This window comes from Odocoileus virginianus, unplaced genomic scaffold (assembly GCF_023699985.2).
Source record: "Odocoileus virginianus isolate 20LAN1187 ecotype Illinois unplaced genomic scaffold, Ovbor_1.2 Unplaced_Contig_26, whole genome shotgun sequence".
Lineage (NCBI taxonomy): Eukaryota > Metazoa > Chordata > Mammalia > Artiodactyla > Cervidae > Odocoileus > Odocoileus virginianus.
The window spans coordinates 1,221,276-1,245,978 of record NW_027224343.1 but is presented as its reverse complement, the minus strand read 5'-3'; the positions used below and the strand labels follow the sequence as shown (position 1 = coordinate 1,245,978).

Below are 24,703 nucleotides of genomic sequence, written 5' to 3'. Positions count from 1 at the left end.
AGAAATTAGAAAGGGAACAGAAGATCACTGCCCTTTCTCTTAGAGAGCTTGTACTTAGGGGAGTATATTACTAGAAGAGTTTATGTTATTCTTCTATTACAGTACAAATTGTCAGAAAGCTTATTATTAAGAGAAATAATACCTAGCTACATGAAATCAACTGAAAGTCTGCTGCTGCTGCTGCTGAGTCACAGTCATGTCCAATTCTGTGAGAGCCCAGAGACAGCAGCCCACCAGGCTCCACCATCCCTGGGATTCTCCAGGCAAGAACACTGGAGTGGGTTGCCATTTCCTTCTTCAAGGCAGGAAAGGGAAAAGTGAAAGTGAAGTTGCTCTGTCATGTCCAACTCTTCACGATCCCATGGAATGCAGCCCACCAGGCTCCTCCATCCATGGGATTTTCCAGGCAAGAGTACTGGAGTGGGGTGCCATTGCCTTCTCCACCTGAAAGTCTAGATGACCCAAACATGAGAACATGTAGCATGTAATTATGAAGTTGCCCAAATTTATAAGGGGTGTGGTCTTCCAGAAAAGCCTGAGGTCATCAAAGACACTTGGCGTCAATCGGTAAGCATGCTAGAGAAGGGGTGAGCCATGTGAGGTGCTAGAGTGTGAGATGAGGAGACTCAGCATAGCCAAGTCACAGTGAGGTTCGCAGTGGAGTCCACGGCACGTCGTGACGGAGCACAGATCATCTCTGGCAGTGGCTTAATGTCTATGAAACGAGAATAGCAATAATAAATACTAATTTCCACCTTACAGGTTTGTAAGGAGAATTGAGATGAGGTCTGAGATCATTTTATAAATGATAAGCAGGAGGGACTTCCCTGGTGGTCCAGTGGTTAAGACTTTACCTTCCAGCATGCAGGGGGCATGGTTCAATCCCTGGTTGGGAAACTAAGATCCCAAACACCTCAAGGCCAAAAAACCACAACATAAACAACAGATGCAATATTGTAACAAATTCAATAAAGACTTTAAAGATGGTCCACATTAAAAAAAGTCTTAAAAATGTAAAGTAAATAAGCTATGATTATGATGATAATGAAGGTGATAATGATATTTCTCCTCCTCTCTATTAAAAGTTGTGAGAAAAAGCTTCTTTCTGCTCCTTTAGAAATAGAAGCTCCAATGATGCTCTTCCCCTCACCTTAGACATCTTCCCTTTGTTTAGGTTTGGTATGTGTTTAGCAGAACACAGAATGCTCTCAAAGAGCCACTGATGGAGGTAGAAACGAGTACGTGTGGGTATGATGTGTTTTGTGAGTCAACCTGAGTGGATATCTCCACGAAGAACATGAATGTGATCAGGTTTTGAAGAACAAAATTACCATGGGTTAATAAGCGAATATTTCATGCAAAGATGGGCTCGATAAAGGACAGAAACAGTATGGACCTAACAGAAACAGAAGATATTAAGAAGAGGTGGCAAGAATACACAGAAGAACTGTACAAAAAAGATCTTCATGACCCAGATAATCATGGTGGTGTGAGCACTCACCTATAGCCAGACATCCTGAAATGTGAAGTCAAGTGGGCCTTAGAAAGCATCACTACGGACAAAGCTAGTGGAGGTGATAGAATTCCAGTTGAGCTCTTTCAAATCCTAAAAGATGATGCTGTGAAAGTGCTGCACTCAATATGCCAGCAAATTTGGAAAACTCAGCAGTGGCCACAGGACTGGAAAAGGTCAGTTTTCATTCCAATCCCAAAGAAAGGCAATGCCAAAGAATGTTCAAACTACTGCACAATTGCACTCATCTCACACTCATTCCAGAAAAACATCTATTTCTGCTTTATTGACTATGCCAAAGCCTTTGACTGTGTGGATCACAATAAACTGTGGAAAGTTCTTTTTTTTTTTCTTTTTCATTTATATTTATTAGTTGGAGGCTAATTACTTTACAATATTGTAGTGGTTTTTGTCATACATTGACATAAATCAGCCATGGATTTGCATGTATTCCCCATCCCGATCCCCCTCCCGCCTCCCTCCCCATCCGATCCCTCTGGGTCTTCCCAGTGCACCAGCCCTGAGCACTTGTCTCATGCATCCAACCTGGGCTGGTGATCTGTTTCACCCTTGATAGTATACTTGTTTCAGTGCTATTCTCTCAGAACATCCCACCCTCACCTTCTCCCACAGAGTCCAAAAGTCTGTTCTGTACATCTGTGTCTCTTTTTCTGTTTTGCATATAGGGTTATTGTTACCATCTTTCTAAATTCCATATATATACATTAGTATACTGTATTGGTCTTTATCTTTCTGGCTTACTTCACTCTGTATGATGGGCTCCAGTTTCATCCATCTCATTAGAACTGATTCAAATGAATTCTTTTTAATGGCTGAGTAATAGTCCATGGTGTATATGTACCACAGCTTCCTTATCCATTCGTCTGCTGATGGGCATCTAGGTTGCTTCCATGTCCTGGCTATTATAAACAGTGCTGCGATGAACACTGGGGTGCACGTGTCTCTTTCAGATCTGGTTTCCTCAGTGTGTATGCCCAGAAGTGGGATTGCTGGGTCATATGGCAGTTCTATTTCCAGTTTTTTAAGAAATCTCCACACTGTTCTCCATAGTGGCTGTACTAGTTTGCATTCCCACCAACAGTGTAAGAGGGTTCCCTTTTCTCCACACCCTCTCCAGCATTTATTGCTTGTAGACTTTTGGATAGCAGCCATCCTGACTGGCATGTAATGGTACCTCATTGTGGTTTTGATTTACATTTCTCTGATAATGAGTGATGTTGAGCATCTTTTCAAGTGTTTGTTAGCCATCTGTATGTCTTCTTTGGAGAAATGTCCGTTTAGTTCTTTGGCCCATTTTTTGATTGGGTCATTTATTTTTCTGGAATTGAGCTGGAGGAGTTGCTTGTATATTTTTGAGATTAATCCTTTGTCTGTTGCTTCATTTGCTATTATTTTCTCCCAATCTGAGGGCTGTCTTTTCACCTTGCTTATAGTTTCCTTTGATGTGCAAAAGCTTTTAAGTTTCATTAGGTCCCATTTGTTTATTTTTGCTTTTATTTCCAATATTCTCGGAGGTGGGTCATAGAGGATCCTGCTGTGATTTATGTCGGAGAGTGTTTTGCCTATGTTCTCCTCTAGGAGTTTTATTAAGCTGTGGAAAATTCTTAAAGAGATGGGAATACCAGACCATCTTACCTGTCTCTTGAGGAACCTGTATGCAGGTCAGGAAGCAACAGTTAGAACTGGACATGGAACAACAGGGTGGTTCCAAATAGGAAAAGGAGTACGTCAAAGCTGTATATTGTCACCCTGCTTGTTTAACTTATATGCAGAGTACATCATGAAAAACACTGGGCTGGGAGAAGCGCAAGCTGGAATCAAGATTGCCGGGAGAAATATCAATAACCTCAGATATGCAGACGACACCACCCTTATGGCAGAAAGTGAAAAGGAACTAAAAAGTCTCTTGATGAAAGTGAAGGAGGAGAGTGAAAAAGTTGGCTTAAAGCTCAACATTCAGAAAACTAAGATCATGGCATCTGGTCCCATCACTTCATGGGAAATAGATGGGGAAACAGTGGAAACAGTGTCAGACTTTATTTTGGGGGGCTCCAAAATCACTGCAGATGGTGACTTCAGCCATGAAATTAAAAGACGCTTACTCCTTGGAAGGAAAGTTATGACCAACCTAGACAGCATATTTAAAAGCAGAGACATTACTTTGCCAACAAATGTCCATCTAGTCAAGGCTGTGGTTTTTCCAGTAATCATGCATGGATGTGAGAGTTGGACTGTGAAGAAAGCTGAGCACCGAAGAATTGATGCTTTTGAACTGTGGTGTTGGAGAAGACTCTTGAGAGTTCCTTGGACTGCAAGGAGATCCAACCGGTCCATCCTAGAAGAGATCAGTCCTGGATGTTCATTGGAAGGACTGATGTTGAAGCTGAAACTCCAGTACTTTGGCCACCTCATGCAAAGAGTTGACTCATTGGAAAAGACCCTAATGCTGGGAAGGATTGGGGGCAGGAGGAGAAGGGGACAACAGAGGATGAGATGTCTGGACAGCATCACTGAGTCAACGGGACATGGGTTTGGGTAGACTCCGGGAGCTGGTGATGGACAGGGAGGCCTGGTGTGCTGCAATTCATGGGGTGCAAAGAGTCGGACATGACTGAGCGACTGAACTGAACTGAACTGCATATATGCAAATTATGTAACCTTATGAACTTAAATCCTAATATTTAATTTTAAATTAAATGATCTGCTTATGTATCTGTAAAAGTAACTTTTGTGTGTAATAAAATAGCAACATTGACCAAATCATATTTATATTAAAAAAGCATTCTTTCTTTTAATTGCTTGCTTGGCCTAGAAAAGAGTGCCAATACTCCCACAATTCATCCAAGAACAATCACAAGGTATAATTATTTTGTATTTCTTTATTCTGATAAATAAAGAAAAAAACAAACTACACAGCATATGAAATAATACGCTATAAACAACTGGCAAAAGTTAAAAGACACTAATATTTGAAAAACTATGTACACATCAAATCTCTATCAAGGAAAGGCTGAAAGGTGTCAACTCAAAATTATTGATGAAATATTTTGCTGGTTCCCAATCCTAAATCCACAATTTTTAGCATCTAGATTAGATACTAATTTCAAACCAGATATATTAAAAGTCAATTCTGATGTCTTCTTAGCTCAGCAAGGAAAAGTTATCCTTGATACTTATTTCCAGCAGCTGTATCTACTTCCTAGATATTTGCAATGAAACTAGAATATCTGTGATAAAAACTACAGTCTCAAAAAATATCCCTAGGGCTGCTTCTACATTACTACCCTAACATTACAGGTAGAGCATTCCACCGTTCCCAGATAGTATACCCAGATCTTTGTGCAAGTGGCTATGGTGAAGACTGGTAGAAATCAGTGTGGATAGAAAGACAATGAAATTAGAAAGAGGTGGGCCTGATGGTGGTAGAAATGCTAAGAGCAAGATCAGGGCAATAAACCAGGTCAAATCAAGTCACCCAAATCTTCTGCTGATCAATGTTAGAAGGAAGTAAACCTAGAAGAGTCATCACATGCTTCCAATTAAACTTAAATCTACTTCCTTGTGGTGGTTCCTTGATGTTGTTGCTTCTGTTCTAATAAAAACCAGTTGTAGTTTCAAGGGCAAGAGACTTTGCCACTGAACAAGATGATGTCATCCTTCCTGATTATAAATAGGAATGGGTGATCAGCTCGGAACACACTCGACTCAGGCAGCTGCTTTTCTACGATGTTGCTTCCTGTGACAGCGGTGGCCTCTGTGCCCTCCTCAGTCACCTCTATGTAAGACTTGTGCATCAGTTTTGATACATACAGACGGCCTCCTGCAGCTATACCAGAGAGATCAGCTCTGGATTCATCAAAGATATCTCTCAGCCCTAGGGCTTCTAGGTAGTGCTTGATTTCATAATTCTTCTCTATCTTGAACTGAGGTAGAAACACTTCGACATACTGAGATTTCATTTTTCTTGGATTGGTCCAGTCCATTAGATTCTGAAAAGTCAGTTTGTTTTCAATCTGTAGAAATAGTTACAAGGCAACTTAGAACCATATGGTTAAGAAACAAATGAAACAATAGCTACAGAGGTATATGGTTTTCCCTAACAATTATCTCCTGGATATTTGCTTGTAAGTATGTGAAAGGGTGCCAGGGGAGTCTGGAAATGGGAAATGATTAAAACAAATGGCTCAAGTACTCTTGAATGAATCATATGTTTAATTTGCTCTGCTATGACAAGGTGTGGTTTATTTGTATTGATATTTCAAGGCATTTCTGTTCTCTGCCCACATATTAACATATATAGACCAAGTGGAACAGTGAGCAAGTGAAGGAATTTGGGAATCAGAGATCATGAGAGGGAGAAAGGAACTCAGCAGTCATTTGAATCAGTGTTTCCTGACCATTTCTGCCTCATGAAAGACATGGAAAATAACATTTGCGCAACATGCAGGAGGAAACCAGTGGGACCCTGGGTAGCCAACAGCAAGGAGCTCAGAGCTGTAGCCTCCGGAATTGTGCGATCAGCATCCCCCAGCGCAGGCGCCCACACTGGAAGATCCGGATACAAACTGACTCTCCTACTCCACACGTGTGACAACCGCAGCTCAAGACAATGCGGGGAGATGTGCCCAAGATGCACAGCTGGGACCGTGAGTGGCATAGTGCACGCGTGTGTGCGTGCCCAGTCATGCTGACTTTGCAGACACTTGGACTATAGCCCGCCAGGCTCCTCTGTCTATGAAATTCTCCAGGCAAGAACACTAGAGTGGGTGGCCATTTCCTTCTCCAGGGGATCTTCTGGACCCAGAGACCGAACCCATGTCTCCTTCTTGACAGGTGCATTCCTTACCACTGAGCCATCTGGGAAGCCCCTAGTGACAGAGTGAGGGGCCACATATATCTGTCCAAAACCACTGCCCCAAAGTGACTCACAAATTGAACTCACCAACTCCTTAACACTGAGAATTGATCATAGATTATTCCAGATTTATAACAGGAAAAGTTTTCATAGGAACATAGTTTACAAATCTTGGATTAATAAATGAACAAATGGGTAAGTGACTAATTCTAACAACCTGAAATCTTGAAGTTGATGAATAAGAACACAATCAAGGGTCTTAGATGTCTCCTTATTCCCCAGCAGTGAGAGCAACAGTGGTAACTTACTTGGGATAGGTCATTATCCGGCAGCATTATGTACATGCTTATACCACCATGATATCTGAGCTCAAGAACCTGCATGGATGGATCTTTGATGACAGACAAATTGAACTTCCGTTCTTGATGCATCATGGCCACTGCTTTCCCAGGACACTGAAAGTCAAGTCATTAAAACAACATTAAAGCCCGCCTTATTCCGTTTATTGACCAAGTGCAATGAGAACAGTGCTGCAGGTTTTTCTTTCCAGTGGATTGTCCTCAACTTGCTGCCAGTGGCGGTCCTGTTGGTCCACATCTTGAGTAAAACCACAGATTTTGAGAGTAACTACCCGAGCTTAAAACTCACCAACTGTGTGACCTTGGGAAAGTTACTTCACCTCTCTGTGTCTCTACACCTCATCTCTGTAATGGAGCTAAACATAGTCTCTATTGCATAGGATTGTTGTAAAGATTATGTGCCTTACTACAGCTAGCACTTGGAACATTGCCTTGCATTTAGTGTTTTATCTGAAAATGTCTATATCTTGTCATGAATAATGATTAAATAGCATTATAATTTCAAGTGATTGCTATAGATTTTTCTCTATAGAAGTAAAATACAGGCAAGTGTTATAAAAATTACAATTTAATAATGGGGTGTTGTAAAGCTTTTTTTTTTTAATTCCTGCGAAATATTTGACAAATTAACTTGAGGGAAACACTGTAGCTCTTATCTTTAGGCTACCACTTCTAGATTTAGAAACATAATAGAGATATAATAAACTGTCTTTCCTAAAAGATATTGTGATTCTGCAAGTTTTTCAGTATTTGTATAAAATCTCCCTTTACGAAAAAAGATCCTACAGAGGAGGATGGATAAATTTTATGCTTGAATCATGGGTTCTTCTTCCTCCAGAAAGGTTGTCCTTTTTGACCAAGAACACAAACCCCAGAAAGAGCACGCATGAGGCAGTAAAGGGAAGAAGGCGCCTTCCTAGTGAGACAGGCAGGTGCCTTCCCCCTGACTCTGGAACCACGGGGGCTGAGCCACAAAGTCTCATTTCCAAGCTAGGGCAGGGGCGATTCCCACAGCTGCGCTATGCTGGAGAAAGGTGGAAACCAGACTTCTTAACGAAGGGATGACTTCACCAATTTTGGATGGAACCAAAGCTGTCAAGTGATATAGATTCTACAGCATATTATATTATGAATTATATATTAGAACTCTATTATAAGGGATATAGTCAGGAAGATTATTTTAAACAATGTTATTATACTTTATGTTAATACTTACAGATATTTTATTTGCACATACTCATATTTATTTAAATAAGCCATTATTTAGGAGCAAAATACAAACAAACAAAACCCCACAGATGATGTAGGAAAGAGTCATGCTTCATTTTCATTTATGGAAATGAGTTAACAAATGCAGTCTACCAGAGGAGTTGAAGGAAAGAGTAGGAAATAAAAGCTCATTTCCAAATACCATTAACACTGTCAGCCTCCGTCATTAAAATTCTGTGTGTGTGCACTTGGTCATGTTCAACTCTTTGCAACCCCATGGACTGTAGTCCGCCAGGCTCCTCTGTCCATGGTAATTTTCCAGGCAAGAATACTGGAGTGGGTTGCCATGCTCTCCTCCAGGGGATCTTCCCTACCCAGGGATCAAACCTGAGTCTCCTGCATCTCCTGCATTGGCAGGTGGATTCTTTACCACTAGCGCCACCTGGGAAGCCCCATTACAATTCTGGGACTGTCTAATACGCTTCACCTTGTAATTACACAGCTAACATCTTTATCAGACAGAGTTATGGTTTACTAGTATTTATTAGGTTTCAGTTTTTTCACTTAGGATTTTCAAAATACTTCTATGCTCCTCTCTAAGTTCTCATAGAGGCACCTACATTATAGACTTGCTCCTGAGTTGGGCTCTTCTTGGGACCCTGCAGTTAAGGGCACACAGCAGGGCTGGCTGCCCTCCATGCAGGTGCTAAAGGCCACCAAACTCCAAGTCCTCCTGGCGTCTGATCTACTCTGCTCAACTGCCCATCTCCTCACTCCTCAGTCATTTTTTATTTCCATGAGCTCTCCGCACTCCTGTGTCTAAAACTTCTGATATAGAAAGGTGCAGAAAGAACGTTTCAATAGCATTTTCCACTTAAAAATAAAACTATGTTTAAACATTAAATCTGAATTTCTATGCTTCAACATGAAAGACTGAGGATTGAAAGGAATTTGTTGTTGTTCAGTCACAAAGTCATGTCTAACTCTTTGTACACCATGGAATGCAACACTCCAGGCTTCCCTGTCCTTCTTAATCTCCAGAGTTTGCTCAGATTTTTGTCCATTGAGTTGGTGATGATATCTAACCATCTCATCCTCTGTAATCCTCTTCTCCTGCCCTCAATCTTTCCCAGCATCAGGGTCTTTTCCAATGAGTCAGCTCTTCGAATCAGATGACCAAAGCATTGAAAGGAATGTTCTAGGTGAACTAATGGAATAACTTGGTTTTACTTGTGAGAAAGACTATGGGTTTAAGGTTCATGTGCTAAGACAAGGTAACTCCTATGACGCAAGGTAAGGACCTTAACATGGCATGTCTGACTACTAAGTCTTTGACGTTTCTACTTTACTAAGATTATTGTGTGAAAGTGAAAGTATTAGTCTCTCAGTCATGTCCAACTTTTTGTGACTCCCTGGACTGTAGCCCACCAGGCTCCTCTGTCCATGGGATTCTCCAGGCAAGAATACTGGAGTGGGTTACTGTGCCCTTCTCCAGGGGGTCTTCCCGACCCAGGGATTGAACCTAGGTCTCCTGCATTGCAGGTGGTTTCTTTACTCTGAGTCACTAGGAAAGCCCTGTGAAGGCATATTATTGGCAAAAACCTTCATAAATTAAACAGAATTCCATACCTTGGGGGATCTGAAATGGCAATTTTGGGTCTGGCTCTTGGTGAAAGCTGACTCCCACTTGCCTTTGAAGTACACAGCGTTCACCAGCACCATCACAGCAGATGAGCTTATGGTACCTTCATGAAAGACATCCCTGATTTTGCCTTTTGAAAAGTAAATTGAGAAAAAAACGCAAATTTTAAAAAGCTAAAGACAAGATGAATATTTTTCTTATCATATAATTTAAATGATCATAATATTAGTAATAATCTGTGATCAATTACTTTGTCCAGCACTTTCCATGTGCAATGCTTTATGTCCAATATTTGGTTTAATTCTCACAAAATCCCTGTAGGGAAGGCACTATTATTATTTCTGTTGCTTTTTGAGAAATCTAGGTCATAGAAAAGTAATTTGTACAAAGTCACATAAAACAGGATTCTGGCCCAAGAAGACAATTCTCAGAGACCTTCCCTACTCATAGACACCAAACTGCCTTCATTTATTCCATTGATGAGGCCATAGCATTCCAAGTGTAGTTTAATGCCATTTCATTGAATGGGTTAATTCCTACATTCCATGTTCATGACATTTTTGCTAAATGCCTTGCACCGTTCTGGATACTGAACAGGATCCTATGGGGCCTTCCCTGGGCAGGCCTTCCCCCGTACCCTCTCCTTTAGCTCCTCTCTGAAGTGCCTAGATAATAGTATTTGATACACATTTGCTGGTGGCACTAGTGGCAAAGAATTTGCCTGCCAATGTAAGAGAAGCAGGAGACTCAGGAATATAATGGGTTTCCCCAGTGACTCAGATGGTGAAGAATCTGCCAGCAATGCAGGAGATCTGGGTTCGGTCTCTGGGTCGGGAAGATCCACTGGAGGAGGAAATGGCAACCCACTCCAGTATTCTTGCCTGGAGAATTCCATGGATAGAGGAGCCTGGTGGGCTACAGTCCATGGGGGTCACAAAGAGTCAGACACAACTGAAGGGACTTAGCATGCCCACATTTCCTGAGTTGTCTTGCAGATGTAAAAAACCTCCCCCGTACCAAATGGAGGATGTTAACTGCCTAACACCAGAGCCCATAGCCTCAAGCCTCTTGGAGCCTAAGGACTGAGAACATGAACCTCTGTGACACCATCCTGGTGCCTCAGCATTAGCCGGAGAATTCTTCACGAGCTGATCACAAACTCTGCAACTCCCCACCTCTCCTGGCTTTTAAAAATGCTTTGCTGAAACTCTTCCAGGAGCTCAGGGCTTTTTGGGTCCACCACAGGGACCACTTGGTCCTGCAGTAAACCTTTCTCTGCTTCCAAACTGACAGTTCAGTTTGTTTGGCTTCACTGTGTGTTGGCCTCATGAATGTGCATTAACAAGTCCAGTGCAGTGGGGGCACCACCTTAATGCAGTTGCAGCATCCTGGGGTCACAGCCCTGTGCTCAGTGTGGGGTGGAAACACAGTGTCTATGACCAGGCCACCTGCTTGAGCTAAGGGCAAGGTGAACGCCAGGGAGAATTTCCAAAAAGTTGGGACTCTTTATTCAAAACTTGGAAGCTTCGAAGAGCTAACTATATTTGGGAAAATCCTAACTTATTCTGATTCAATAGGAAGAGTAAGATTGGAAAGGTTGGTGGCAGGAGCCAGATAATTGAGCTTGGAAAGTCTGATAAGAATTTTTTATTATCTTGAAGGCGATGGAAAAGCATTGTTCAAGATTCACTGAAACACAAAAAAGGGCATGGTCATGATGGATCAGATTTGCCTTTCTAAAGGATGACTCTGGCAGTGTGTGTAGGATTGAAGAGGGAGTGGAAGGTGGTGGGAGGAGGAGGAATAAAACCTAATAAGACCAAGGTAGGTTTATTGGAATATTGACATCATTTTGAAGTGTTCCTCTAAATAATTATTGAGTCCATGCCCTCATCACAGTGAGAATAATTATACATAGATTTGCATGAGAAAGGAAGAAGGGAAAATAAATTACTGCTCCAAATAAAGAAAGGTAGTAGTAATCTGATATGCCAAAATACTTTAACACTAAATGGAAGGCAAGAGGAAAGGGGACGACAGAGGATGAGATGGTTGGATGGCATCACCAACTCAATGGACATGAATTTGAGCAAACTCTAGGAGATGGTGAAGGATAGGGAAGCCTGGCTGGCATGGGGTTGCAAAGAGTCAGACACGACTGAGCGACTGAACATTAGAAAAGTAATTGCATAGTTTTTTGATTTATGAAGAGTATATTTGAAATACATGGTAGCTAATGGTCAAATTAGCACTACTGAAGTAATGATGAATGAATGAGCAAAAGCAAAACTGAGCCACTGTATTCTTACTTTCTGGAATAATCATATGCTTTTGTATGTTTGTACTTAAGGGTGCAAGTTACATGTCTCATATTTTTTAAATGGAACCAAACTCAGAAAATATATATATTGTTCAGAGTATAAATTAGGGCAATTTCTTAGATAAAGAAATGACAAGCTTTGGAATCATTGACTAAGAAAACAATAAATAGATTTCTTTGTTTGGTACTAAACCAGACTATTAGCTGAATTTCATTTTTAGTTGGAAAGAGACTTGTCAATAAAGAAATATGCTTTTTTATAGAAGGAACCACCATTGCCAGATATATAATTTTGATAAATGAAGAGAGTTTAAAATTAAATTTATTTTTTCAACAGAGTGTCATAAAAATCTATGTGTGTGTATGCTCAGCTGTGTCCAATTCTTTGAGACCCATGGACTATACCCCACCAGGCTCTGCTGTTCATGGGATTTTCCTGGCAAGAATACTGGAGTGAGTTGCCATTTCCTCCTCCAGGGGATCTTCCCAACCCAGGGATCAAACCTGTGTCTCCTGCATTGGCAGGTGAATTCTTTACCATAGTGCCACCTGGGAATTCCCTGGACAAAACCTAGAGCAATTTTAAATAACAGCAATCATTACTTCTGATAAGCAGGCACAGTTTCTCATATATACAAAAGACTCCCAACTTTAACACTGGGAGTTCTCAATAGTCACATATAACTGACAATCTTGCAGAAAACCAGGGCTTTGCACTCACCATGGGTCTCGTTTTCAATCCACTTGTTAATTTTATATCTGGTGTCTTCCACATCATTTGTAAAGTCAACTCTTTCCACTTTGGCATTATATAATTTCTTAGCACACTCAATATAGTCCTACAAATATAAATGATATACAGCTCTATAAGTAATCAACATAGTTCTTGTACTTACAAATCACCACCAACTAAGCACCACAAGAAATATACATTTGAAACTGTCCCCTCATTTCCACTACCTTAATCGGGGGCTACATCCTGCCTCAAAGGTGAAGGACTATGGCTGGGAGGGAGGACCAGAGAACTTGAAGTTGAATTTGCATAGAAGCACACTTGAAATGCGTTGAGACCAACACAGGTTATGGCTGAGACGCACCCCCTCAGCTTCACCGCTGCTTTCTCACCGTAAATATTTCAGGAGCCTCCTACCTCTTGCCCCTTGTTTGTGTCATCCTCGTCCTACTGAAAAACTGTTCAAGAAACCCAGCAGATATCACCTCAATCAAGTGATCAAAGATAACACTGTCAGCAATAGGATTAATCAAAATCCTGCCAGAGGAGCAATAAGGATAATATGATGAAAATAAAACAACACCTGTGATGTTTTCTATCAAATCAGATGGAGGAGTGATCTAAAGAAATGGTGATAACCATTTTGCAACATATGTGTGTTAGTTGCTCAGTCGTGTCCAACTCTTTGCAACCCCATGGACTGTAGCCCACCAGGCTCCTCTGTCCATGGGATTCTCCAGGCAAGAATACTGGAGTGGGTTGTCATTCCCTTCTCCAGGGGATCTTCCCGACCCAGGGATTGAACACCATACCAACAAACCACAATGCATGATTCTGAAGTAAACTATTTTGCTATGGGATGATGTAGTGATGATTGCTTAGACTCAAAAGGATCTAAAGATTAGCTGGTAATGATATAACAGTGTGAATTTCCTGATTATGATGGTTGCGCTGTGCTTACTTATGTAGGAGAATCTCATTGTTTGTAGGATTACACCAAAGACTTCAAATATGACTAGGGATCTCCAATGGTTCAGGAAAAAAAATTTTTCTTCTCTATAATACTTGCAACTTTTCTATAAGTTTCAGATTATTTCAATATAGCCTTTCTTTTGAAAAGTAGAAGGAAGACCTAATAAGTCTTCTTCACTAAGGGACTGTGAAGCTTAGGGAAAAGGAGAAGACAAACTTGACCCAAATACTTGGTGGATAATTCACTGAGAGAGAACACAGAAGAAAGAGAAGTCAGAGGACAGAAGGGATGGCACATGAGAGTCTGGAGGTGCCCGTCTGGGGACTGGCAGGAGGCAGGCACAGCCACAGAGTGTGCAGAGGCAGGGAGAACAAGGCTAAAGAACTACACTCTGTTTGAACACGCAATCTCTCCTTGGGTGAGAAAGTCAACGGAAAACGGACGATGGCTGAGGACAGAAAGTTTAAAGGACACTAGTACTTTAGGGCTGCCTGGAGGAACAAATACAAACAAAAGAGACTGAGATGAAATAAAGAGACTGAGTAGAAAACCAGGAGAAATCAATACCATAAAAACAATGAGAGGGGAGAGTTTCAGAGAACATCATTCATGTTGAATACTATGAAGAGGCAAATAAGATAAAAACTGCAAAGTGTTCATAGCTTGGGTGTCCACATGGAAGGCAGCAGTCAACTTCATAAAAAGGATTTCAGGGGCGCATTTAACATAGAAGCCAGATTGCAATGGATTGAGGAGTAAAAGGGGGGGTGGAGAATGGACTCCGAGAGTACATATTATTCTTTCATTAAGCTGGATTTTTCAAGTTTACATTTTCAGAGTGAGAAACAATAAGATGGGAAGGAGAATCATTAAGCAGCTTCTAAAGAAAAACTTTAGAAAAAAGGTTCCTTGTACATACATTTATATGCTATGAGAAAGAAGCCGGTAGTGTAGTGAAAGCCTAATAAAGAACATTGATGAAATGATAACACCAAGGAAGGGGGTAGGAGGCAAGAAAGCAGTGGAGGAATTGACCGTTTAGGAAAACTGTTCCCTCTGAAATTGATGGAAAGAGGGGGAAAGATCAGCAAATGGGTTGGGATATGAATCCCGCCTCTATTCTCTTTGTCAAGTAGAACACAAGAACTTCAATTGAAACTGATGGTGGTAGTAAGGGGTTGTTGGGAAACTGAGAGAAGTAGGAGAGTTTTCAGAAACTGCTGTCAGGAATGAAACACCAAAGCTGGCCGTTGGACACCGCAGAGAACATCTGACTGGGATGGCGGGGAGACGGCCACGTCGCGTGGTGGTGGTAACTGCACACGCCCAGGCTTCCCACACGCATTCTTCTGCAGCCCAGGCAGAACTGTGAGTGAAGTCACAGCACCGACCCTGGTTCAGGGCTTCGCTGGGAGGAGAGAACGGGGAGGGAATGGCAAGAGCAGTTCAGTAGTTCAGCTTTACTGCTGCAGGGGTGAGGCTAGGCGGGGAGGGCTGATCCGCCGAGAGAAAGTCGGGAGATCAGGAGAGCGAATGACTCTGTGCGGCTGCAGAACGGGCAGTGTGGGATGAAAGAATGAGAGGCGCGCGGCCGTGCGGCTGCGCTGGGAAACCGGAGTTGTAGACTTCAGGTCGCTGATGAGTTTCAGGGTGTGGCTCAGGTATCTATAATGGTGTAGAGAGAAGGTCAGGAAACTGTGGAAGCTGAATCATCCACAGGGACACTAAGTTTATTCAAAACAGTGGCAGAATCAGGTATGGAATAACATGTACAGTGGTCCTATCCAAGGCACATTTAGCAAGGATTGGGGGAGGAGGTAGAACATGGGATCAGAGAGAGTGGTTGGGTCTTCTATAATACCATACTTTTCTGGGAAGACCCAGAGGGATCGGGTGGAGAGGGAAATGGGAGGGGGGACCGGGATGGGGAATACATGTAAATCCATGGCTAATTCATTTCAATGTATGACAAAAACCACTACAATACTGTAAAGTAATTAGCCTCCAACTAATAAAAATAAATGAAAAAAAAATACCATACTTTTCACAGAGACTATTTACACAATATTATCTTTATCAATTCTAGTAGAATATGTATCCTCTTATTTGAACCCATACTCAAATGTGAGTTAAAAAGTGTTATAAGAAGAAATGTAAGAAGCTTGGAGATTATCTGTCTTTGTACTGATCTATCTGATTGAAATTTGCTGATAGGTATATTTAAATCAAAAGTAGTTTGTAGAATAACTTATTATACTTATAAATGTTTAGGAGGAAAAAAACCGGCTGTCTTGTCTTCACTGTTCTTGATTAGATCTCACCTTTCCTGTGCTTTTGAGCACATTGCAAAGAGAGTCAGAAAAAGGAACATGGAAACGAGCCACCATAAACAGCACCATGACAGACACGTCAGCATCCAGGCTATGGCTGAGGATTCCTCAGGAACGCAGCAGCGTCCGTGTGCATTGAGACTCAAACTGTGGGCCGAGGCTCATGGTGGCTCCCGTGAAACTTGTGTGGGATGCCTTTGGGAGGATGAGAAGCAGAGTGACCTAATGCTTCATAATTGACAAGTTGCCAAACAATTCGGGAGTGGTGCTAGAAAAGGCAAAGAATCTGAGTGGGTGACAGACAGACGAAGCGTCCATGACTGGGTGGAACACAGAGAGCTGGAAAAGATGCAAGCGGAGACCAGCCCAGATGTGTCACCGGGTGGAGTTTTATAGTTGTGTGAGACATGGAGAATTAAAAGGGAGAACAGACTTCCCCCAGAGAATCGTGGCCACTGTGTCTGCTTGAACTGTGCTACCAGCTTCTGGTTGTCATAGCAACGATGGGTCAGGCACACCAGGATGCAAGAGTGTGTTCTGGGACTTGCTCGTCTTTGAATGAGGAGAATTACATGATGAGTGAATTGGTAATTCAAACACCATGTAGTAGAACCAGAAATCAGGCTGCTGACCTCAAGTTATTCATCTCCTGTGTTGAGTCTTAGCTGCAATTCTACCATTGGCCAGTCTTATACGACTACGTCTCTTACCAAGAACTCTTTTATAAGTGTGTGCCACGTGCTCAGTCATGCCCAACTCTTTGCAACACCATGTCTGTACACACCAGACTCCTCTGTCCATGGGATTAGGTAAGAAAATTGCAGTGGGTAGCCATTCCCTTCTCCAGGGATCTTCCTGACCCATAGACTGAACCCATGTCTCCTGTGTCTGCTGCATTGCAAGTGGATCCCTTCCAAGCTGAGCCGTTGGGGAAGCCCCCTTTCATGAGTGATCTTGTTGAAAAGATAAGTAACTGGGAGGAGAGATGGAAGGGCATGGCTGAGAAAAAAAGGGCGGTGAGCTCAGCACTGGGGATGAAGAACTGTCCTAGAAGACGGAAAACTCAAAGGAAAGGTGGATAGACTTTTTCTCTACTGCCCATAGACAACCGTAAATGCGTTGTCTGCTCCTCCCAGCCCAATTCTAACTCCAGTGGACATGGCTGCCAGTGGCAAGCTCTCTCTGTCTTGGAGCATGTCAGTCTAGTGACCCTGAATATGTGATCATTCAGGTGAAGAAAAGTCGTACTTTGGAAATAAAGTGATAATATTCAGAAGCATCTGGGAACCTAATTAATAGTGACAGGAAAAATAAATATCACCTTGGTATGGCCCCATGGAAAGGTACAAGCCTTTATTCAGATGATGAATTGAACAAGACTCAGGTTCATAACAGAAATAACCATCTAACATCCTGCACTTACCTTTCGAATATCAAATACTTTTTCTGCAAAAAGTCCATTGGCAATGCTGAGTTCATAATCCTTGTGGGATGTGTTTATATCAGACAGAACTCTTTTCAGTTGAGATTGGAGTCCTGGCTGCTGTTAAAAAGATGTATAAAAATTATTCTTCGGCTGGAAAGATATGTCTACTCTTTTTACACATGAAATAAAACATGTATAATATTATCATAAAAGAATTTAAAAGCAATGATGCTTATTAAAGCAGGAAACAGTGTCACATACATCTAAAATTTTTCACCCTTTCTCAAAATAGTGTCTGTGATCAAAGTTAATTAAAGGAGTTAGTGAAATAAATAAATAACCTTAAAATAAAACTATTAACAGAAGATAATGAATTTGTCTAATGCATGTACTAAATAATTCATTTTACCAATGTAATTTGACTGTGAATATCAAAGGATAAAATGCAAACATTTAGTTTCACACTATCTTGCCAAATTTTAGCTAACATGTAAGTAAAATATTGGCTTACTTGATAATTTACAAATAAATTATCAAAAAATGTATCTGGAATACCCACAATACAGAAATCTGAATGACACATGATCCTTTGTTTTAAAGGGGAGAGAACATAGAAATATATTAGTGAGATGGGGATTTTTCTAAATTGATTCTTACAGTCTTTCTCTAGAAGAACATATTGTCTTTACCTGAGTATCAGCAGAGTTCCCATGTCTTGAGAAGGTATTAAAGTGAAGCACCTGTAAAGAGGCAGCAAGGAAAGCAGTCAGCAAGCAGTAGCAAACAAGAAGAGAACTAATAAAAAAAGTGGAGATTTCACTGTTGGTGGTTGTATTTGTGTATTTGTTTGTTAGCACATAGGGCGGCAATGAACTGTGCAACTGTCCTATTGATGTGTTTAGAACAAGACTATTCATTGGGGAAAGCATCACAAACTGGGAGAATTCATAAATAAATGGCTACAAAGTGAAATATGTTTAATAGTTTTGGTTTGCTCATTCTTGGGGATCAATTTAATAATTACTCACTGATTAAACCTGAACCAGAATCAGAAATAGTCTCATAAAGAAATGAAAACTTCGTTTAATGAAACAGGAGGCAAGACTGGGGCTAACTACATACGCACCAAGACATAAAAGCAAGCGATTTCCCTGGTGGTCCAGTGGCCAAGACTCTGTACCTCCAATGCCAGGAGTCCCAGGTTTGAGTCCCGATCAAGGAGCTAGATCCCAGGTGCCACAACTAAGGCCTGGTGCCACCAATTAATAAAAAACTTTTTTAAGACATAAAAGGGAAAACTAGTTACTGAGTATCTAGCAAATATTAAATAGGAAGAAAAATTGGGATTTGATAGATATAATTTTTGATCCTGCAATTATTTGAGAGGCTTCCCTGGTGGCTCAGTGGTAAAGAATCTTCCTGCCAACACAGGAGACATAAGAGACATGGGTTTGATCCCTGGGTTGGGAGATATCCCTGGAGAAGGAAATGGCAACCCACTCCAGTATTCTTGCTTGGGAAATCCCATGGACAGAAGAGCCTGGAAGGCTACAGTCCATGGGGTCACAAAGAGTTGGACATGACTGAGTGACTAAACAAACAAAAAAAATTACTTGAAATTGAGCAGTTTGGGGTTTTCCTTTTTCAGCACAGCTCTCAATAACCCCATTATTCTAATAATTGCTCCTATACCCATCTTGATTTCTTACTACACTTTATCTGTCTTTTTCCAGGCCCTCTGTCTCTGGGATCTGAAATGCAAAACAGCACCATTAATAGGAAGTAGTAAAATGTACCATGCGTATGAGAATCACTCGCAGCCGTCTGGAGCAGAGTGCATCCTGCCTCCTGGGCATGGATGGACAGTGACGGGAGTAGCGTTTATCTTATATTCCCCCAACCAGTCATCTGAAAAATCTAAACAACTGCCGGGCAATGGTGGGTTTGTTCTATTGTCTCAGTCTGTGACTCTTAGAATCTCATCGGTTGAATTTTCTGTAAAAAAATGTAGCTTTGCCTTAAGGGGCCTTCCAGGCTGTGTGTGTTTGAGGAGTGGGACTAGGGAAAAGGTTGGGAGGACTGTTCTGAGCAGGTCAAGAGACACACGTGGGGATTTAACTAAACCAACATTGCTATCAGGGCCTCTGCAAGGGATTTCTACTTCAAAGCCTCAGGCCCCTAATTCTAGCACCATCTTATTGGCTTGGGGAGAATGAAACAGCTCAGAAAGGGATATGAAAACTTATAAAGACTATTAGTATCATTGTTAGTCTTTAAATGCCACAAAGAATTGGAACCTAACCTTAATTTCTACCTCCTCTTAATCTAGGCTGATAGTATGAGATGGAATGAGAGACAAGGCAAAGTCTACAAGGCAAATCTGATATATACATTCATTCTACTGCAAATTAAAAAAGCACAAATGGGGCCTTTGCAGACATCAAGGACTATGCCTGGAAGCCTGGGTGTCATATTCCCCTAGTTCTAGGCAGTTGTGGAGCAGAAAGAGCATCAACACCCTTTCTCATCCTTCAGTGCCTTCATGGATATTGTGGTTACCTCTTCCCAGCTGATCAAGTTGACTAGAATATTCCAGGGTTCGTAATTTTGCCTCACAATTTTGTGGTCAGTTTCATTGTGACTATGATTCATCAACAGAACACTGAAATTACTGATTTAAGGGACTTCCCTGACTGTCCAGTGGTTAAGATGCCCCCTTCCAATGCAGGAGCTGCAGATTCCATCCCTGGTCTGGAAACTACAATCCCACATGCCTCATGTGTGGCCAAAACACATAAAATAGAAGCAATATTGTAACACATTCAATAAAGGCTTTACAAAAGGTCCACATCAAGCAAAAAAAAAATCTCAAAAAAAAAAAAAGAAATTGCTAATTTGTCGCTAAGAAAGGAAGGTTCAACAAGGACCCTCCTTCCCATGGAGTTTATTTTGTAATCACAAGGAGAAGAAACAAAAGCATGAGTTTTATTACTTGGATTATGTTATTATAGGGCTTCCCTGGTGGCTCAGATGGTAAAGAATCTGCCTACAATGCAGGAGACCTGGGTTCGATCCCTGGGTTGGGAAGATCCCCTGGAGGAGGAAAAGGCAACCCACTCCAGTGTTCTTGCCTGGAAAATCCTGATGTACAGAGGTGCCTGGTGGGCTACAGTCCATGGGGTCGCCAAGAGTAGTTTTTTTTAATTCTTACTGATTTGTAACATTCATGTTAAAAGTTTACCCCTCAGTACCCCCAGAACTGAAAAAGGAAAAGTTGCAAAGAAAAGTCTATATCGTCAGTCACCTCAGTATGAGATGGAGGGAAGCACTAACCAGCCTTTGTTCACTGAACTTGAACTTGGGCTGCCCAAAGTTCATATTTGGGCGGCATATTTCCTTTCTAAAATAAGGCCTGGAAGTTGGAGGGTCCATTTCTGTCATCTTTGAGAAAGATTTAACCAAGAGAAGGCTGGTAAAACTCTGGAAGACATATTGATTGTTATGTAACGTTATCTTTAGTAAAATATATACGGCTTTGTGGAAAAACATTTTCAATGGTGTCTGCTCCTCTGAGTTCTAAACCTTTTCCTCACTACCTTATAAAAACAGCCTAGTAATTAACTTAATTAACTGAAGCTTAGCAAGGAGAAAGGAATCTTCCCTTCTTTTGACCAAAATTTCTGTCAAACTAACTTTTTAAATTCCTGCAGCTGTTTTAAAAAAAAAAATTCCCCAAGATCACCACTAGATAGATCAGCTATTTGAGAATATGTGGGTGTACCAGAAACAGACTCACTTGCTTCTAAAACATTATGCATTTTAAATAATGAATGGAAATCTTTTTTATTAGTTGCTAGATTGATTTTTCCAAAGTCAATACCCGCATTTATCAAAACATTGGCTTCAAGATAATTGAAGCTTTATGATAATGTACTTTGAGCTACCTTTCAGTTTGCTAACTTAGGGCAGACAGCCCTTCCTCTTGGGGCTATTTGGTGGTGTCTAGGGACACTTTTTATTTTCATGATGGGGGAGAGGTGTGCTGATGATATCCAACAGGAAGGGGCAGGGGAGTGCTGCAAACCCTCCTACAAAGCACAGAACAGCCCCTCACAACAAAGAATTCTCTGACCCAGAAGGTCAGTAGAGCCAAGGTTGAAAAACTCTGCTTTAGAATAAGACCTTCCTGAGTTTACTAGCACAGAGATGGTGTGACAACCCCTGCGTAAAACCGGGGAAGTGATGCCAACTCCAGGGTTAGTGTAAGCATCAAGTAAGATGCGTGGGGAACTTATCCCAGAGCCTGACCCTGATGGTGTTCCCAGCTGGCTGTTATCATTGCGTTAGCACGAGGTGCTCAGCGCACCAGCTTAGAAACCGCTCCAGCTCTAGGACAGCAGCGTTCTTAGACTCTGGTTATTCCCTAGCATCAGTCACTGGTGGAGCAGTCCAGAGAGTGAAACAAGTCTTTCCAGCTTCCGTGACTGCACAAATAACCTTCAACACGTACTTAAGTATGAAAGGTTACAGCAGGGATCCATTCCCTCTTGCACTGGTTTATGAACTAAAATAACGGGAGGAATTGGTGGGCAGAAGGTTGGGTATCGAAGTTTCAACATGCAGCTCGGCCCTGGTATCTCACCTGCTGCTGACCCACTGAACTTCGATGGCAGCTTTCTGAGAGGAGGGAGAGAAAGCATGACCTTTCCGCCTCCCTGTGGTCTCGCTCAGGGTAGTGGACAGGAGTGAGTTAATGAGCTGTTTCTAAATGTGGTGGGGAAGGTGATACTGGCGACAGTGTGACAAGCATCCTAGTGGGCTGCCATCATCCAGACTGTACTATCATGTCGTTTATGGGCAGGTCACCAGGGCCTAAGCTAGGACTTCACTGGCATTACTTTCTGGCTCTTCCTTCTCATCCATATTACTCAGGTATGCGTGCATGCTCAGTCACTTGGTCCTGTCTGACTCTTTGCAACCCCATGGACTGTAGCCCACCAGGCTCCTCTGTCCATGGGATTTTCCAGGCAAGAACACTGGAGTGGGTTGCCATTCCCTTCTCCAGGGGATCTTCCCAACCCCAGGGATTAACCCAGGTCTCTTGGGGCTCCTGCATTGGCAGCAGCTTCTTTACCACTGAGCCACCATCACTCAGGCTGAGGCTCTCTACTTCCGTATGCACCTGGAATGTCCATCAGAGCTCAAGTGCTGGGCCCCATCCCCATAGTTTCTGATTCAGTAGGTCTGAGTTGGAGCCAAAGATTTTGAATTCCTACTGATGTCTCCAGGTGAAGCTGGCATGGGAAACACACTTCAAGACCCACACTAAGGCACAGGATCAAAGCTGCAGTTCTGGAAATGTTCCAGCTTAAAGAGCACGGGTTGCAAGCTGCGTTATTTCCTCCCCCTGGACGGGATCCACTGAGAGCTCTTCCTTTACGTGAGACCATGGCAGTGCAATACTCTCTTGGGAAGAAGAGCTCGCCATGATGATCGATCACAAAAGTCATGGTTGGTGATGCAAGCAAGACTGACCTTATCAATCTGAGAAGCGCAGTCACCCCTGGCACCCAAACGAACCAGGGCCAGGGCAGTGAAGAGGCTCAGAGAGGAAAAGAACACATTTTCACTGCCTTGATTGCTGTCCATCTCTCTGAACAGGTTGAAGCAAAAGTCTGCGTCTGCAGCAGCGAGGAAGGCCATGGTGAAACGGAGCACAGGCTGGAGAAGGAGAAAAGAAAGAGCTCCAAGTACGTTTTCTGTGGGTGTCACGGAGTTTCTTTTTTCAGTTAGAGTATAATCTAATCCTAACCCTTACAAAGTTGTGTTAGTTTCCACTGTCCAATAATGTGCATGCTAAGTCACTTCAGTCGTGTCCGACTCTTTGTGACCCCGTGGACTGTAGCCTGCCAGACTCTGTCCATGGGATTCTCCAGGCAAGAATACTGGAGTGGGTTGCCATGCCCTCCTCCAGGGGATCTTCCTGACCCAGGGATCAAACCTGCATCTCTTATGTCTCCTGCATTGGCAGGTGGGTTCTTTACCACTAGCGCCACCTGGGAAGCCCTGAATCTGTTGTAGGTATACATATATCCCGTCCCTCCTGAGTCTCCTTCCCACCCACACTGTTCCACCCCTCCAGGTTATCACCAGACACCAAGCTGAGCTCCCGTGCTGTCCAGGAGCCTCCCACTAGCTGTCTGTTTTACACACAGTTGTCTACATATGATTTTTATATTCTTTAATTTTTTAAATCTGAGGCTTCATTCTTCAACCTTGGATGTAACTATCAAATAACTCACAACAAAAAGAAAAATTTCTTTTGGCCAAGTATTCTTGCTATCAAAGCTCTAAGACTCTGTTCTGGCAACAAATATTATGGTATCTTTTTAAAAAGCATTGCTCTTCTTTAGCACGATGTTTCCATATTTCTGCCTGTGCCCTCATACCCACATCCAGGGCAGAGTCTCACTGTTCCTGGAGGTGGAATTTCCAGCTTCAGTGATCTTTGATAATTCTGTTTTGAGTCCCAAGCAAACACATTTATGGGGCCTACTATTTCTCACATCTCCAGATTTCTAAGCTGAAATAGAGCAGAAATGCTGTTGCTGCTGTTGCTATTTAGTCACCAAGTCATATACGACCCTCTGTGAACCCCTGGACTATAGCCTGCCAGGCTCCTCTGTCCGTGTGATTTCCCAGGCAAGAACACTGGAGTGGGCTGCCATTGCCTTCTCTGGGAGATGTTCCAGCCCAGGTTGGAACCCACGTCTCCTGCATGGGCGGGCGTGCTTTTTGCCGCTGAGCTGCCGTGGAAGCCCCAGAAGTGTTGTTACAGCAAAACAAATTTTACATTAGACAGTCTATTCAAGGGACTATATTTCAGGAGGAAAATTATGTGTTACATTCTCTCTCTTCAAATAATTTTCAAGACTTCATGTTGGTTGCCAAAAAATCATAGTATTGAAATGAAATTAGTCACTCTTAGGAAAGTAACTTCAAAAGCAAAGCCATAATAATTCTTTCTAAATATTTACAGAGGAAATTACATTTAATAAAGCATTGTAGGCACATTGACATATTTATACAAACCCTCTTGGGGGACCTAACTGAGTGGTCCACTGGGGGTCTGAAAGCTATTTGGTAGTTTCATAATCCAAAATACAAAAACACACTCTTCAGTGCATTTTTCCTCAATCAAGTCCCAACTGTTCTTGTTGTTTTATAAATGCAACTTTTACTATTTTATCCCCGGGTGGTAAAGAGACATTTCATGTTTTTAAAAATTATTCTCTAAATCACTTTCTAAAAAAGCAATAATC

The 24,703-nt window shown here is 42.0% G+C and overlaps 1 protein-coding gene across 2 annotated transcripts; it reads right to left on the bottom strand.

The window, feature by feature from the left end:
* Positions 1-4,484: 4,484 nt before the first annotated feature.
* Positions 4,485-23,084, bottom strand: SERPINB7 (serpin family B member 7). Of its 2 annotated transcripts, XM_020905586.2 has the most exons (7): positions 22,917-23,084; positions 18,071-18,121; positions 17,379-17,495; positions 12,641-12,758; positions 9,587-9,729; positions 6,698-6,844; positions 4,485-5,547 (listed from the first exon to the last, which is right to left on the bottom strand). In XM_020905586.2, the coding sequence occupies exons 1-7, from the start codon at positions 23,082-23,084 to the stop codon at positions 5,149-5,151; spliced, it is 1,143 nt and encodes a 380-aa protein (XP_020761245.2). In that variant the 3' UTR covers positions 4,485-5,148. The 2 variants fall into 2 exon arrangements, with proteins under 2 accessions (XP_020761245.2, XP_070320607.1); XM_070464506.1 differs by lacking the exon at positions 18,071-18,121.
* Positions 23,085-24,703: the final 1,619 nt, after the last annotated feature.

What these genes read in the sequence shown, in the direction of transcription:
- SERPINB7 (XM_020905586.2), bottom strand. Translation starts at nt 23,084, where the DNA reads ATGGCCTTCCTCGCTGCTGCAGACGCAGACTTTTGCTTCAACCTGTTC. An exon ending in GGAACTCTGCTGATACTCAG is followed by an intron (nt 17,496 to 18,070) that starts GTAAAGACAATA and finishes TTTTAACAGCAG; the next exon opens with CCAGGACTCCAATCTCAACT. An exon ending in GCCATTTCAGATCCCCCAAG is followed by an intron (nt 6,845 to 9,586) that starts GTATGGAATTCT and finishes CTTGACTTTCAG; the next exon opens with TGTCCTGGGAAAGCAGTGGC.